This window comes from Motacilla alba, chromosome Z (genome assembly GCF_015832195.1).
Source record: "Motacilla alba alba isolate MOTALB_02 chromosome Z, Motacilla_alba_V1.0_pri, whole genome shotgun sequence".
Taxonomy (NCBI): domain Eukaryota; kingdom Metazoa; phylum Chordata; class Aves; order Passeriformes; family Motacillidae; genus Motacilla; species Motacilla alba.
This window is the reverse complement of record NC_052046.1, coordinates 28722933-28740962: the sequence shown is the minus strand read 5'-3', so window position 1 is coordinate 28740962 and position 18030 is coordinate 28722933. Positions and strand designations below refer to the sequence as shown.

Here is an 18030-nt window from a genome sequence, read left to right as displayed (position 1 = left end):
AAGCTTCTGATCAAAAAACAAACAGTGATAACCTCATTCAGAACTTTCATTGTTAAAAGTAGAATTTCTTGATGCTGGTCTCCAAACTTGGTGATTAAGGAACCCTTGTACTGCAGTGAATGATAGCTGGAAATCAATTAATCTGCCTATCCTTGAGGCTCACAAAATGCCTTCTGACTTACTTAGAACTTTACTGAACTTAAGCTAGATTTTACAGCTGGTTTTACCTTAGGATGAACTAAGTTGAAAATTTCACAGTAAATCATTAATCTGTATTCAAGAGAAAGTCACAACAGAACAGCTCAGTTTGCCCATTTACAAAAAACTAGTGAACTTTGCTAAAAAACACTTTATGGCACCTGTGTCTTTTAATCAGGAGCTTAAATTCTGGCAGGAATGGGCTCCTATTCCCATAAGATACTACTCAAATTTGGCCAACTAACAAACTTTTGAAAATATATGGATTTTCAGCAGATAGGTCTTAAATTTTAGCTGAAATGTACAAAGACTAAATGAAGTAAGTGCTTGCTATGCAGATGAGGGCTTCTGCTTCTTATGTTCATGTCTGGACAAGTAAATGAGAAATATGAAGGTCATACTGCTGTGTGCCTCTGTGCACAAAAGAATACAAGGTAGAATGAAGCTATTCAATGCAAACACAAGAAGAGGAAAGAAGAATACTAGGAAAGCTAGTACATTCAGGTGTAAATATTAGAACACAAAACAGGTCAGGAAACTGGCTAGAGGGATTGGAAGGCACAAATTTGGGGGACTTACTACTAAACTACTATTAGGATGTCCAGAAACAAAAGTAAGAGACACCTACAAAAAAAATACTCACCTCCAAAACTGGTCAGTCACTTTCTGGCAAAAGCAGTGAAGGTCGAACTTCATTCTCAGTCCAAAAGGCTGACTTTATAGACATTCACAAATGTCTATAAACAAATATTCACCATTTTTAAACAGAAGCAGCACTGAGATACTTCCCAGACAAGTAATAAGGATGTTCTACTGCAAGCATTAAAGATTTATATGCAGTTCAAAATTCAAAATGCTCCCAAATGTGCCCTGAATGAGGACATTCAAAGTACACTCATAACTTCTTTACTGTATACAAAACCAGTCAGAAAGCTGAAAAAACACCATATTTACATAAAAACATCAGTAAAGGCTTAACACATAAAACAGTATGTCAGAACATCCTGAAACAGATGCAAGGCCTGATTACATATTCTTCTTTATAATTCTTAGTGCTTTTTATGCTACCTGAACATTCATCAGACTATTACATTTACCATTACTTTTAAATCTAATTTTCAAAACAAAACACATGTGACATATATAAGATGGAGTTCTTTTTAAACAACCCCACAGCATGTACAAAATGTACATGAGGACTGATATGAAGTCTGTCACAGAACTGTAATCAGCTTCCATGCATTTATGATACCTAGAGGCACAACATTCCTAAATCTTTCACAATTATTGTAAGACATGATAGCGAGGAAAAATCAAAGAAGCAAAAAGTCCATTCCAAAACTTCAAAAAAATCAAACCAAACCACCATATATATATCTTTTCTATACCTCAAAAATTTTTACAGCCAATCTAGTTTTTATTCTCCTTTTTATTCCATCCTAGAAGGCTTGAACCCTTGTCTTGCCAGTTCAAAAAATTAAAAACTGCAAGAAAAACTTCCTGTTTAATCTGTTGCTGAACTGGATTTTACTACTGCCAAAAAGAGCTGTATACATTACTAGTTTCATTTCTCCAGAAAGAGCTCTCAACACCCCTGCATGCATGCACTTTGCAGGGATCCACTCCCCAGGGCTGCTAAGTTTGCACACTTTTTACAAGCAGAAAGTTTGATTAAAATAGGATTAAAAATAGGTCTGCTGCTAAAACCAGCATATACAGATGTCCCTCAATATCAGCTTCATAACAAAAAACTAAAGGGAGTACATTTTAATGTCACTATTACCAGACATGTCTTGTGATTGCCAAGACACCTGTAAATTGGTAACTGCAGCCTTCTCTTTAAATTTTCTTTTTTTTTTTCCTGTGGTGATACTGCATTAAAACCCCCAGACTTCTGAGTAGTATCTCAACAGATATAGATCCTGAATATCACCACAGTAAATATATCATAATTTTGACACCAATCCAGTACTCAGTTATACAGGAGAAATAGACAGATTTCATTTAACTGAGGACATGGTACAGCAAAAATATTTGCTCAGGTTTTTTAAAGCTTTTGTAAGGCTGTCAACTGTCATTCCTAAGGATCTTTAGGTTTTACAGAATTATTATCTATTTCTACAATTTCTATGAGTTTGCTACTTAAAAGTTACTCATAAGGATGTCCAGAGGATAAAACACAACACACAACAGCTATATCAAATTAAATCACAAAACAAGTTAACCTGTATGACATTTGAAACATTACTAGCTTTGAGAAATAGTCAATACACCTCCTTTATAATATATCACAAATTACTGGGCTCAAAGGAAACAGTAACATAAAAAAGTACTTTTCCATTGCTGAAAAATACAATCATCATTTCCAAAAATACATGCAGCTTCCAAACCCAAAAGATGTAAGAAATTAACTATCATTTTTCCTGAATGTTCCACACCTAAAATTATCATTTATAAAACTGAAAAGTTGCAACTAACCAGACAATTAGGATGCACTGTACCTTTCTTTACATACACATGTATATACCTGCATACATATATGCATCTAGAGGCACTTGAGAAAGCAATACTTTTAAATTGAGAAAATGTAAATTAGAGAAAAAAAATGCTACAGAAGAAGTACTTGCCTTCCTACAAATGTAAAATGATCACACCATAAAACCAATACCATTAGGAAGTAAAATAAAAAATAGCGTTGACTACATTTTAAAATAATCTCTCAAAGAGAAACACAAAGACTTGAGAGAGAAATGAGTAACATTTTCAAAATACTACTAACATGGAACTGGTAAGAACTCATAGTAGCAAATGTTTATTTTGATTGTCTTTGGTATTTATAGATGATTTTCCATTGGAGTCCTAGTCAAATCCTAAACAACCTCCCTCAAAAATTTTTCTATAAATAAGGCTAGAAGAAAGACCTTCATTTCCACCAGGAAAACATTAAAGCATTTCTTATTTATCTAAGATGGAAGGTAATTGAACAGCTCAGCTGTACTTCCACTACTCTCCTGTCCCGAAATTTTTCATACCTGCATGAAATAATTTTTAGAGAAATAAATTAAATGTACCGAAATTCTCACAGAACAGCATATGTAGAGAAGGTGGACATCCAGTATGGGATGGGGGGTTAATCTGAGTCAAAAATATCTGGATTTGAGGTCTCAAAATGCAGCAAAAAATAAACACTGGACTAACATAGTGAATATAAATACAACAAATAAAATGAAAAATGCCAACATTAACAGAAAAGATCGAATTGATTACATTTTTCTAACACATAATCAAAGTCAGCAGTTGTTTGATTCACTATGAGGTATTAATTAATAAATGCTATTTTAATGAATTGTAATAATAACTGTTTTCAATATTTGACAATAACAACACTGTAGCATTAAAATGGAATCTCAGAGTCACTTATTTTTAGGATCAGCTGGGATCTATCAGTTGAATATTAGCACTCAGACAGTCCTCAATTCAGTATAAATATCACTGTTCATGAGCCAGGGCTGTCAGGTCTTGAAAATCCTGTATCTGATCTCAACCATGCGTGATGTGGAAGATGCACATTCCACATGAGTAGCTTCTGCACCTATGGTAAAGCCTCCTGTTATCAGCATTCAGGAACTCATACCAGAGGACTCAATCACATTACCCTCCACACTGGAGGAAGAGTTGGGATTCAAAACACAGGCTCAGCTACTGCGGGTCAGCAGAAACTCAATCACCTGTGCACTGAAGCACCATATTTTCTGCCCATATTTTTCCAATGATTTTTAGAAAAAAGAATATTTACCTACGAGCTAAGTATATCCACTCTTAAGGAAAGCTTAAAATGCCAGTGGGTAAGACCTAGGAGGAAAACTTTACAATAAATTATAATATTTAATACAGTCATATTTTCTTAGGATTCTTTCAAGTACTGAAAAGCAAGCAACAGTATAAGATCATTACACTGTTAAGAGCAACTCTGCCTTTCATAGCTAAAAGGACAATTAAAATCAACAACTACCAAAAAGAAAAAAAAAAGGAAAAAATTGAAAAAACCCCTAAATTTTTTTCCCTTATATACCAGCATATATTTACACTCAAGCCTTATTATCTGTTCTACTCTCCAAAGCCATCTGAAGTCTCACAGCCTTTGTGGCAGAGAGGAGGCTGCAATATAGCACACAATAAAACAGGTTAAGCTATCTGTGCCAATCTCTCCTTCTCCTAAGAGGATTAGCACGGCAATATGCTAGAACAAATGGCTGTGAATATGCAAGATGGTACAGCTGGTCTTCCCCAAAAATAATCATCCAGCAGAACAGCCTCAAAACAGGTTTAATCCTTGAATGTTGCTGAGATAAAAGGAAACTAAATTTACAAGCCCAGAATTAAAAAAGAAAACTAACTATAAAAACCCCCTATACCTTCACAGGTTTAAAAATTCTAGGTTTATAAAGGTTAACCAACATATAACGGATTTTCACCATTCCATTTTTTTCCATAAAGGAATAACTGAAAATTGAGTAATTCCATTTTCTTAATGACATATTTCACGCTATTATGTCTAATTTCTCTGTTTAACTTTATGCAAAAGCACACATTTTTTTTAATAAACATGTCTTGTGCAACTCAACTCTTCTCAAGAGGGAAACGAATTGCCTGGGATGGGTAAAAATAAAGCAACACTATTTATTAATTTTGTATAAGTTATCTATCACCCTAGAGATTCCTTGAAGGAGAAGAACACATCTGAATTTCACCACAGAGTGCCACAGGCACAAAGTGAGAGAAACGAAACAAGCACATCCTGAAGGGAGAGAAAATGCCTGCAGCAGTAAATGACCTACTACATACCTCACTCTCAGGGTTTTTGATGTTATAATTTGTTCATTTTAAGGAAAAGAAGACAATTACCCACAGTTTTAGTTTGTTTTAACAGAATTATTAAACTTTTAAAAGTTTTTGATCAAAAGGGACATACTTAATTCCAAAGATCTTTGTCTTTTCAAAAGGTTACAATCCTCTGCTAATTTGCATAACAAAGTCTTTGTCATACCTATTTACTTATTACCTGAAGGAGCAACGTGCATTATTAGAACAGTACTAAAGTAGCTAAGCAGAAAGCTTATAAATTTTTTATTTGAATTCCTATGCATTAAAGTTAGTATCTTTCAGCTCAATGCACAGTAAATAAGGGGTAATTTCATTTAAATATGCATTTCATTATATGAATAAGGAAGTGTTTATCTCACCATTGAATTGTTAAGTCATTTAAGTATTGATTAATTTGAAAACTCAACAGAGTATTAGCAATACAGTGTAATATTTAAACACATTCATATATCATACTTATACTGACACACTCTTTCCATATGGTATATATTAAACCATATATATGGTAAATATATATACCATATATATGGTAAATATATGGTATATATTAAAAAGAATACAATTTACACGTTAAAATACATTAAGATTGTCTAGGTGACAGTTCAGCCATGTGTACATATAAAAATTCAAAAGACAATTTTAGTATTTTTAAATAGGTATTAATTATTTTTAAATGATAGCGAGTTAAGTTCTTTAAAAAATACTTCAAAATTGCAATTGTATTTTTGATTCCTGAACTAAGGTTCTCCTGAATGAGAACAAAAGTACTGGCTACTGATCTTTCTTCAAAAAGTAAAATGAAGCTAATCACTTAAGATTAGACCAATGAACAATTAGATAGACCAATAAACAATTAATAGGACACCCCATATTACAGGAGAGGAATCTTAATAAGTAAAGAGCATTCCTCGTAAAATTAATGCTTCAAAGAAGTTGACGTACTGGAGCATGTCCAGACAAGCGCAACAGAGCTACAGAAGGATCTAGAGCACAAGTCTGAGGAGCAGCTGAGGGAGCTGGAGTGTTTAGCCTGGAGAAAAGGAGGCTCAGGGGAAACCTTGTCAGTCTCCTGTAAGGAGGAGTCTGTCAATTTCCTGTAAGGAGGGTGTAGCCAAGTGGGGGCTGGTCTCTTGTCCCAGGTAACAAGTGATCAGATGAGAAGATATGGCCTCAAGGTATGCCAGGAACAGTTTAGATTGGACATGGCAAAAAATTTATTCACAGAAAGATTTGTCAACCCCTGGCACATGCTGTAGAGGATAGTGGCGGTATCATCACTCCTGAATGCATTTGTAAGATGTGTAGATGTGGCATGTAGGAATATGGTAGACTTGGCAGTGCTGGGTAAGCAGTTGGACTCAATAATTCTAGAAGTCCTCATCAACCTTAATGATTGTATGATTTGGTTTATCATGCTGACTCTCAAAAATCAATATTCATACTATCATTGACAGGATCACCCAAATAGAAAATGTTGCCAAAAAACCATATGAAAGGTATTTGAAAATCTCTATTCCATGATCAGATAAGCACACTTGCATAGTTTATTACACACGAAAGTAAAGCCCAGCAAAGTTTCCATCATAAATCATACCACTCTATGAAGGCACTGATGCCCCCACCACAGCTTTACTGGATTATCCCACATTGAAATGAGAGATACATCTGCTTCAGCAAATCAGCTAAAACTAGGTGTTACTTGTATATGTACTGTATTCAGAGATAACCATGAAGCTATGACACTTCCACAGACCCAAATTCTCTAATCAAAACAAAACTGGATAACAACCACACAATTACAACCACAAAGTATTTCTGCATTTCGTAGTACAATCATACTAGTATGTATTTACCCAGCAATCTTTCAAATGACACATATCTCATGAATTTAAAAGAAACAATAAATTGAAAATCTGTAAAGAAACAGAAGTCCTATTGGAATTTCAGAGCAATTAGTAAGTCACAAATCCACAGCCAGCTTGCCACAGCCATATCCCAAAACCACACAGAAATGCTTGTACCTTGCTGGACTCGAGACTAGTCTATACTTTCTTGCTAAAGTTTTGTAACAAATCTGTATGCAGAATAATCTCTACCAAAAAACCTATTCCAGTGGTACAGATCTCATTCCAATGTAACTTATTAGAAAATACAATGTTGTACTTCTCAAACATTGGCTATGTACTTGCTAAAGTCTTGTTTAGTTACTGTTGCAGAGTACTGTCTGTGATTTTATTTCCCTTAAGAAAAATAAAAAGTTCAAATAAGTAAATAATTAATGAATGGTAAGAACCTTTTATACCAAAGCCATTCATGCATTTTTCATTGATATTTTGTACAGTAGGTATATACTTCACTATGTATGAAAGCACCATTTTTAGTCAGGCTTTGCCTTTCAAAATAGCTGCTTTAATAAAAATGACTATATGAAATAATATCATTTAAAACTCAATAAATCTCTCCTAAAATCTGAAATTATTAAACACAATAATTGCAAAGCGAGATGAATTTAATTTCAGTGTAAACCTCTTCATCTCTTTAGAAATTATTGATCACATGTACAGAATGTCCATATAATGCTATTTAGACCTAAATTTTAAAAATACTGAATGTATATTACAATTTAAGCTTATTTATTAAGGTTCAAAGTCGCAAATATTTTGTTAGCTAAAATGACTACTATCAGAATAAATGTGTGCAGGAAATGAGAAAGCTAGCAAATCTGAAGTTGTATTTTTATATAGAATTTAATCTTCATTCTTACAGTTATTAAATAGACAATATGACTACAAAATTAATGCACTGCCTTAAGTAGATCACACTACTTTTGAAGCAGATTGATTCTGTAATACTGCACACATTCAAACAAAAGCTCATAGTTTGAAAAACAAACAGGACAGAAAATACAGTAGAAGTGCAAACCCGACCTATCTCTAGTCTTTTCTTTTCAAACCCAGGCTACTCAAGAATCTTCAATTAATTATTCCATTTTATTGATGGCATTTTTCCCAAGGGAAGTTATTTAAAAAGTTTAACCCCTGAGCAAGTCATGGCTTCTCCTGCCTTTGAAAGTGTCAAGTGCATTGATTATAACTGCAGGAAGTGTTACCTTCTACCCAGAGACTCTCACCCTGCACAATCTTAAACACTGTCTCTCTCCCAAAATGGCTTTGATTCAGCAATTCAGACCGCTTCAGCTGATATTAAAGGCAGAAGCACCACAGAAAAGGGATCAGCAGTTAAAACGAAATACAAAGAGGAAAAAGCCCAGATCTTGAATATAGTACCACAAAGCTTGAGAGAAAAGCAGATTTGAAAAAGACATCAGAGTGACTAAAAAAAGAACAACATGACAGAAATTAAACAAGATTTTTATGTTCCCCTTCTATGCATTTAAACTCATCTCAACCTCAATTGAAATTCTGATCATACCCAAACCCCAAGGCTTTTGACATACTTTCAAAAATCCACACCACTTCTTACTCTTCTTTAAGTCCCCAGAGTCACTGTTGGGTATCCAACAAGTTGAATGGGGGGGGAAGGGTCGTGGTGTGGAAAGGAAGAATCCTAATATGCATATGATAAAAAAGGCAATTTTAACTTATATAAAACTTTTTTCTTAAAATGATGGTAACTACTTTAAATGTTCACTGTCTGTCCTTAACCTAATACTTATCCAATTAAAAATGGCTGAAATAGTTTGACTGGAGAAAAAAATATTTTCAAGCCACATTTATCCAAGTATTCTTATCTTGAACAGTGATTTTCTTAGGTCAGTGACAAAGTACAAGTAAAATAACACAAGGTTCTACTGGAGTCTAAAACACAACAACCAGCAGAATAAAAGAAGACAAAGCAATCTCTAAATATCTCTACATTATCAAATGATGTAGCCCGGAAAACTGTAAGACTGTAATACACAAAATTAACAAAACAATGGCAAATGTATCTGTGAAAAGATGCACTAAACTCCAAAGAGACTTTTAGAATTGCAAGTGTGGGTTTTTTTTACAGTTCAGTCATGACAGGGCCAGAAGGTAATGATACATCTGCCATGATGCAACAAGCAGACCTGTCTTCTGTCAAGAGTTGAAATCATAAAGGAATAAGCTGTCGTTAGCAACCCCTCTCCAAACAGTAGAGCTGTCATCTCATTGTTTTCCTCTGTTGGCATGGGGGCTGGTGTGGGTTTATATACCCTGTCAGCTCAGTATTAGTCTAAGCTTTTAACCTTTTCTTGAATTTCTGGAGTTATATTAACTCCTATATAGGAGTTAATATTTTAACTCCTATACAGCTTATCATGTATTACTATGTATTTTATCATCAATTAATATTGCTTTCAACTGTGCAAATTTTTCTTCTTATCTGCCTGGTGACTAGAATTTGAGAGATTATTAATCCCTCAGAAAATGTTTTTGAGGGATTAATTATTTTGAGGGATTAATTAAATATACTGGTTTTCAAATTTTCTTTCCAGGATAGGATGGATTTAAAACCATTCAGACACGACTCATTATTTAGTATACATGGTGATTTGTGTTTATGATTTTAGAAAGATCTCAAAAGATCATCCAAAAACTTCTAAGTTTTCTTAGTATAATTACCACAAAAGCAGGAGTTTTAAACACAGGTTTTCTCTGCTAAACAGGACTTTACAAGCAACACTAGTTCTGTGGTCTAACAGAACGAATAAGTCAAGTACATATACCACAGTCAGAAAAGTAGTATTTGAAATGAAACAGTATAGCAAATTATTGCCCATTTTAGTGAAAGTCAATGGTTCAGTAATACATTAGAAAACTCGAAAAAGATAATGATTGCTCAGGCACTGTAACTGACCATTAATAAATAAACTAGGTATTTTAACATTCTGCTGCAACAATACACATAGAAGACATAAAAAGCACATGAATATTAGTATTGTGTGGCAGACCTAATTGCAGTGAAACGTCAGTTGGTTTTTTTTCCCAGGAAGTGTCACTTACCCTTATTATTGATACTATTCTAAGCTTGCATAAACTGTAGGACCAAAACAAAAAGTACATTTGTCTAACAAGTTATTCTACACTTACAAGTCAGATTGAAAAGTTTTTTAGCAATAATTTTCGTTAGTGTAATTTAAACTTAACATAATATCTGGCCAACAATATGTAAGTATTCACTATTGAAATGGACTGATTTTTATGAAGTGGAAAGAGAAAATAAAAAAGAGTATGTGTTATCATACTAGTTATGAACCATTAAGACTACTAAATCACATAAAATTTATAGTGGAAAAATTTACTGCTGTTACACTGAACGATTTTGTTGTTCCATTCAACTGCCTTACAGAACTAATGACATAACACTGCATGATGACAAAAGCAATAACCCTCACCAATTCTTACTAAATATTGCCAATTTGACAGTTTTGTACAAATGAATGACAATATTTTGACCAAAGAGAACAGAAAATGTAAAAAAATGAAGAACAAGAAAAACACAACAGACAACTGAAGCTGAAAACCATGTTTTCCCAGTTATTAAGGAAACATTTCCACAGCTAACACCCATCTGATGCAAAGTTTTGGCTTTTTGCTTGTTCATGTAAAGTCAGATTTTTAGGTGCTGCTCTATTTATTCTGAAAAACTTGTCCAGGTTCTTTGAAGAACTTATTTTCCAGCTATATGTCAAGTATCAATTCTCCCTTAAATAATAATACAAGTATCTAAGATATCTTAATATCTGAATTTTATATAATGGTGTTTTTTTTTTCTTTAATAAATAAGTGACAGTTGCAGTGGTTCAATTTTATTAGCATCCCTGGGACCACAGCTATCTTAGGTAACAAATGTACTGAATTTTCAAAGACTCAGAAAACACCCAGTGTTTCCCTGTACTTATGCAGTAAGCTGATATCCTCTTTGTTCCCTAGAGGAGAGGTATCAAAGACAGTAGTAGTCCCAAACTCTTCACAACGTCCAACCAAGGCAAGCTGAGCTTCTGTTTCTCCAATGAACAAATCTCCTCTCTAAGTACAACTTCAGCCTCTCCTTCTCTAACAATGAGCAAGGGAACCCCGCAACAACCACTATTAAACCAGGACTGTAAAATGTTTAATTCTTGACATCCCAAGTATATGACCTCATCACTAAATTGGAGAATTTGCCTCTGTCTTTCATCACCTTTTCCTGGCACTACTTCAGTTATTGAACGCATGGTTAAACAGCGGCTGATCTGAGAAGACCCTCACTGTACAAACCTGGATGAGCCATTTAGGCCAAATATATTAGAGACAGATTAAAATTACTCTTTTAATCTACATTTATTTATTGCTATCATTTACAATTATTTTTTTATAAGAAGTGGAATATCTTCAGAGCAGAATTCTCATTATAAATGGATAGTCACTCAATCCCAGAGGAGGGACTTGAACTTCAGTCTCTCATGCACCAGATAACTGCTACTGTCAAAAATCAGTTTTTTGAGAGAAAGTTTCAGTAGAAAATTTCTATTTTAACAAAATAGCAAATCTAGGCAGTATTTTTGTACTGTATTTACAGGACATTGCCAGTTTCATTTTTTTAAATATCTTTTTTAGTAAGTATTTGTTTTAATTTAGCTTGTTACATTCTTACTGCCTTACCAGCATATTTTTCTTTTTCATACTTGTTTTTCTAAAACAGGTTTTGTCCTACCACATTTCAATGTATTTACATGTGTTTTTCACATTGTGTACAATTTTCTCCCTCCTCCTTTTCCTACAATCTGTTCTCTATCTAGTTGCTTATTTGTTCTCTTCATATTTCAACATTTCTTTTACACTACCAAGTTTGAATTTTCAAATTAACACAATAATGCTATCTCTTCACATAAACCCTTGTCAACTAGTCACAATACCTCTTACACAAAAGATTGAATCTACACAATAGGGCTAGATATAAAACATGGAACGAGAAGCATTACCTACAGGAATTGCAGTGATGAAAAGAAAAAGATATTTCTAGCTACTTGAATTCTCACCAGGATTCTTCTCTTTGAATCTTTTCTCTGTAATGTTCAGGTACCCCAAAATACCAGAATTTTAAATTACAAAATTTTAAGTCCATACATTGCTCTCTTGTTCCACATATGCTTTTGATAAGTGGGGTTTCTTAATTCTTTTTTCCTCAAAAATGTTGCATCAGAGCGAAATAGTTTATACTCTTCCCTTAATTTCCTGTTTAGAAGTATCAGTTCATCCTGCTCAATCCACTGCTCACTGATAACCCCAGCTGCTACATCCCTGTTTTCAGTTTTTCCAAGAATTGAACTGAGAAGAGAAGCAAAGAGAAAAGCAGTAAAGTTGTGGGGTTTGGCCCACTTAGAGGGTGCTTTTTTGCTTGTTTGGGCTTTTTGTTTTCGAAAAGCAGGTATTTCTGAATTAACTCCTGCACAAAGGACATTTGAGCACTACTTCTGTAATTCTCACTTTTAATTTTTTTAATTAGAAGCTTATCTTCATCAAATGTTTTAAGCTGGCTGCAATGCCAGCATGTGTTGCTAAGTCACATTAGATCATGGGAATTTTCAAATACTACATATCATTATCCACTTCAAATTCATGTAAGTCTACTAGAGAAAAAAAAATCCATGCTCTCTTGTCACCAGCACTGACACTTCGGTAAGGTCTGCTGGTTTCAAGAATGAGACCTCTCCTTAGAAGAAACACAGAAAGATCTAGGAAAATAATTCCCTAATTCAAATAATGTTGCATGAGGGATTAGCATAATTTTCATTAAGGCTATTTATCATCTAGGCTAGTTATTTTCATTTTATAAGTGACGTAAGTGACTAAATCAACCAGAGGACTGAACACCAGAAAAGCATGCAATTTTTAGCATTATTTTTATCATATGGAGTCCTTACACTCAGTCTACCATAATTTTCTGCATTTAGAAACATAATTTGTATAATCTGTGCCTGAAGCTGACATGATACCAGCATGTACCTATATGTATTCTCTTTTTAGTCATAACCAAATGACTCTAAATGCTTTCAGTGGGGTTCAACTTCCATAAAATATTGCCATATCTAACCAGATACATAACCAATTTCCAGTACAGGGATTACAGGACACAAAAAAATAGCAACACATTTAATGACATAACTGAATTTGATTTAACACAACTGAATCTATTCTTCATTTTGCCTGTAAAAAATCACTGTAAATGGAATGTGTCCTAAAGCTGCAGTACACTTACCAGAATTTTAAGATGCACAAAAAGGGACAGTAGGTTTTACAGTAGCTGGAATTACTGAACTAAAGAGAACTACAAATTTAAAAACCCTATTAAGGAAAAGCTCAAAGATAAGAACACAAAGTTGATGTACCAATGTTATTTAATGATTACATTTTTGTAAAAACATTTTCTCATCCAACAATTGGGACTTCTTCCTGCATTGTTTTTTTAAGAAGGATTCAAAATGCAGAGATAAATAATCTGGTTTAAAGTAGAACAGCCATTTGAGAAAACAGAGGTTTGATCTCTGTCATACTGGCACAAATCACTGCACAAAACAAATAAAAATAACAAAACAGCAAAAAAAGTCCTCCCCAACTACAAATAACCCTTAAAATGATCTGCTAAATAGGGGTTAGTATCCCAGTTTGAAATACTCAGTCTCTCATGTTACCCAAGACAGCAGCATCTCTAAGAAAGAACAAAAACGCAAGCATGTAAAGACTGTACAAAAATTGAAGTAGCTACAGCTATTTAGGTTTCTTGGGAAATGTTTTGGAACCAGCACTAGAAGTCCCATGACCTATCATACACCTGTAGTGCCCTCAGTAATCATGAGGTACTTTTTGTTCTGTCTCAATCTGAATCTAGATTTAAAATTAATTTAAAAAAACTTTATGTTAGGAAAAGATAAGCCTCGCTTTCACAGAGCTAGGTTTCCTTTTCTCATGAAGTATAGTCTGGAGCTTTGATTGTGAGTAAAACAAACAAAAAAGAACTTAATGGACTAAGGTTTTCATATGTTTCCTTTCTTTGCTCTATTGGAAAAAAGCATTTTTCATTTTGTTCTATTGGAAATTCAGCATTTCTCATGCTGAATACTTTAAAGACAGCTGCAAAAATTACCCATCAAAACTGCAAAAATTAATCACTTAGCAAAATATGTAACAGTAACAATGTCAACACTGATATTTAGAGTAGAACATTAGCTTAACTTGGCAAATATAATAGAAACAATGAGTCTTAAAAAAGCTCTTCTAATGTTTACTACAGGAAGTTTCCTTTAGGTAGCAGGGTGCGTGTGATTAATTACTCCTGCAATGTTCCAAAGACAAAAACATAACACAAACTGTCCACTGTCTCTCAAATAGATTTAACAAAATAGTGTCAACAAAATGTAAATGTCTTCTATTGTCAAATATTGATAAGTAAATCAAAATTAATTGGTATTTAGTGCAAATCTGAAAAAGACAGTGTCTTTAATAAATTCAGTGCAAGCCCAGTAAAAAGACTGCGTGTTATCATGAAAGCTCATGTTACCATTAGATTACAGCAGTCATTGAGCAATAATATGTACAAATTAAATGAAATATAAAAGAAAACAACCCAAATTGGAACAAATTTCTGTAGTGTCTTGTGCTGCATCGCATCACCTGCTAAGGGCTCTTGTCATAATATCTGCCATATTAAATGACATGGCGTGCCCAACACAACAACATGACATGCAACTAAATTTTATTTTACTGCAAGACAGGAACTTGGTTCCACCCAAATAAAGTTCCAACAAAACAAAAAAAGGTATTCCCATCACAAATACAATGCTCACACAGTAACATATAGAGTACTGATTAAAAATTAAAACATCACAGGTTCACAGTTCTTCATGCACAGGCACACATGTAGACATCCACAGCACACATCTTGCATCCCTGAACTTTCACTTACCTCAATAGCTCTCTTTATGTATGGTATCTGTGTCCCACTGTTCAGATCTTCATTAATTATGAGTCTCCTAGCCCATTGACCAGCTCTGACAACACCATTACCATGAATTAGGACCAACAGCTTGTCAGGATTTACTAATGCATCTTCACTCATAAAGATAAAGCTCTTTGGTTCAGTCTCAATTGCATCAACCTGCAATTACAGACAACACACATTTTAATGCATCAATATAATTCTTTGAAAGAAAAACTTTAGTTAAAAAGTTGTCTACCAAATTTATATAAAAACATTCACCATTAAGCAACCATTTCAAAGCACGTGTACCCCGGACTAAATAAAAATAAAGCAAAATATGCACTGTAACTTAGAAACACAAAAACATACCACATCTTACACCAGCAATACAAGGGACATTTAAAATTAAGAAAAGGGGTAAAAGGTGTGCTTAAGCTTTAAACATCACTTGTTAACAAAAATTTACAGGTAAGGAAGAAAGTCCATAAATGAGCAATTGGAGGTCGTGAGAGGGACAGGAGTAAGCAATTTCTCACCTGATATGCCTGAAGCAACAATAAATTCTTACATAAAAAGAAAAAAAATATCCTGGAGAGTTCCAAATCAGGTACCTCAACATAAATACTCGATAAGCTACATATAGGAATCAGTACAGTAAATTTATCTGTTACAAATTTAATAGGTCTAATAAAATATAGAAATCCAATTTTGCTCCAAATAATAGCTTCATTAATAGTCCTCCCATTGACCAGGGTCAATGCTTAGCTACTTTGCTGTAGGAAGAGACCAACAATTAGCTTTGATATTCGGCGAATTGCAACCTAATAGAACATTTTGTCTTTAAGAGAATAAAGCAGCACTTTTTGTTCAACACAAACTAAAGTTTTTACACTTGGTTTAGCAATCCTGTCTCAAGACAAAAGAACTGTCCTGATATAAATACCATGAGGGCAAAACAAATCCTCATATCTACTTGTTCTTCTCTTTCTACTATATGAATACACAGAAAAGAAAGAACAAAAGAGGCACATCTCCCCCTCCTAACTGTACTCCACACCCCTCCACCCCCATAGCCTAACTGTCCAGGTGCTAGGAACACTCTCTTCAACAAAGAAAAACAGATCAGGTTATGATCCCCATGTTGAGAAAGAAGGAATTGGCTATTCGGATTAGTTTTGGTAGTTTTTTCTCATATACAGGTATGTATTCTTAACTATCCTTATAATAGGAAAAATTAATTTTTCATGCATCTTCAGACTTTTTTAATGTAAGTCCTACCAAAATTTTTTAAATTAAGTCAAGGAGGCTACTTGAAGAAAAAAAATTTGTAAATGAAAGAATGTTTATGTCTCTCTTCATTATTTACCATAGCACTGAAGAACTTATTCCCCTGCTCCAAAATAAAGTAACATCTTACATGCCTCAGAGTTTGTACAGGAAATGTAACTCACTTTCTCTCACACTTTGTGCAAAAATAGAAAATATGATAAAGAATATGTTCTATTAAAAAGACTGGAGCTACAGTCAGATCATGCTGCTGCTTCTGAAATAGTAGTATTGACACCTTAAAAGGTGAAACAGATTAGGTAAAAAGTCAGCCAACACTGAATCTCAGATAGTACTTGGCAATGTGTAACTGACTTCTACCCACAAACTGAATATTTACAACGCTATAATTAGGAAAAATAAAATTGTGAACTTTGCATTTGAGACTAACGTGCAAGGTTAGCTTTGTAGGTTTTAGCACTTATATCACTTATAAGTGCTAAAGTTTATATAGTAGGATGTAGGAAATACCGCACTTAGTGGTCATATGAACTAGAAGATATAACTAGTTCACATTTCTGCAAAAAAGTTAATTTTAAAAAACAGCAAGAAGTATCTACCAAGATCATAAAAAATTACTTTTGAGTCTTTTCCCAAAATTAAACACATTTAGAGACTTTTTGTTGAGTTAATTTACCTTCAAACAGTAGTAATTTATTAGATCCAGCTTTCACTAAAGAATGCACATAAATATCACTCCTATACACAACCTTACTTTACTGATAGATCAACATAGAATACCATTTAATGCCAGACACATGGAGGCCACATAAAATACTTCACAATTATTAGCCACTTGTTCTTCTGGACCTACTCAAGGTCACTGATTTCTGATCACTTAAATCTAAACTGAATAAATACAGGAAAATGTTTTTTAGATTAATTTAATAATTTGATTCAGCATTTGTTATTTACAGGTGAAAACAACTCCAGTAATCTGTAGCTAGGCATGCCAAACCTATCTAAATTGTAATGATAATTTACTGTTTAAAACTACAGTTTAATTTTCTTTTTCTTGGATTTTTTCTCAATGCACAATAATTCCTTAAAGTTTATGAAGCAGGCAGCTATGGTGAGATCTCTAGATATATTATGAGATTCTTAATGTCTTCAAATAGTGAACTTCCCTTTTCCATATGATTTCTGTCTCAAATGAGTTTTCACTTAATACAGTAGTACCAGTCTATAAAGTATTTCAGCAGCACACTAGTTAGTATTTTGCATGGCTGCTATGAATATATAGAATAAAATCAAACTACACTTGAAATCTAATCTTATTGTCATCCACGCTACCACATCAACAATTAGCCATTACTAACCCAAGATTTATGAGACCTGACAGGGTTCCAGGAGTCTTTTATTCTACATATTGGAGGTTTATAAGATTGAATGTTGAAAAGGGAAGAAAATTCACAAGTATTTTTCTTATTATTTTTCTTGCTAAGTATTTTTCTTATTTCAGTCGAGAAACATGACAAAAATTATGAGCCTTGAGCCTACAAAGTAGATATAAACTGTAACTGGAGGAAGAACATGGCAAATAACTGGAACTGAAACTGGTAAGACTCAAAAAAAGATTGTGTGAATTGTGAGCAGCTGGTGGAGAGAAAAATCTGCTCATTTGCTTTCCAAAATGAAAAGTCATCTTCTATGTGTTTCAACATAAACCTCACTAAC

At 33.7% G+C, this 18030-nt stretch overlaps 1 protein-coding gene across 3 annotated transcripts in view; it reads right to left on the bottom strand.

The window, feature by feature from the left end:
- The window catches only part of FAM172A (family with sequence similarity 172 member A), a 254744-nt gene that overhangs the window by 178942 nt on the left and 57772 nt on the right, over nt 1–18030 (bottom strand). For all 3 annotated transcript variants that reach the window (XM_038124814.1, XM_038124816.1, XM_038124815.1), the window contains one exon: nt 15013–15204. In XM_038124814.1, coding sequence (XP_037980742.1) covers nt 15013–15204 — 192 coding nt within the window. The remainder of the gene's footprint in view (nt 1–15012; nt 15205–18030) is intronic.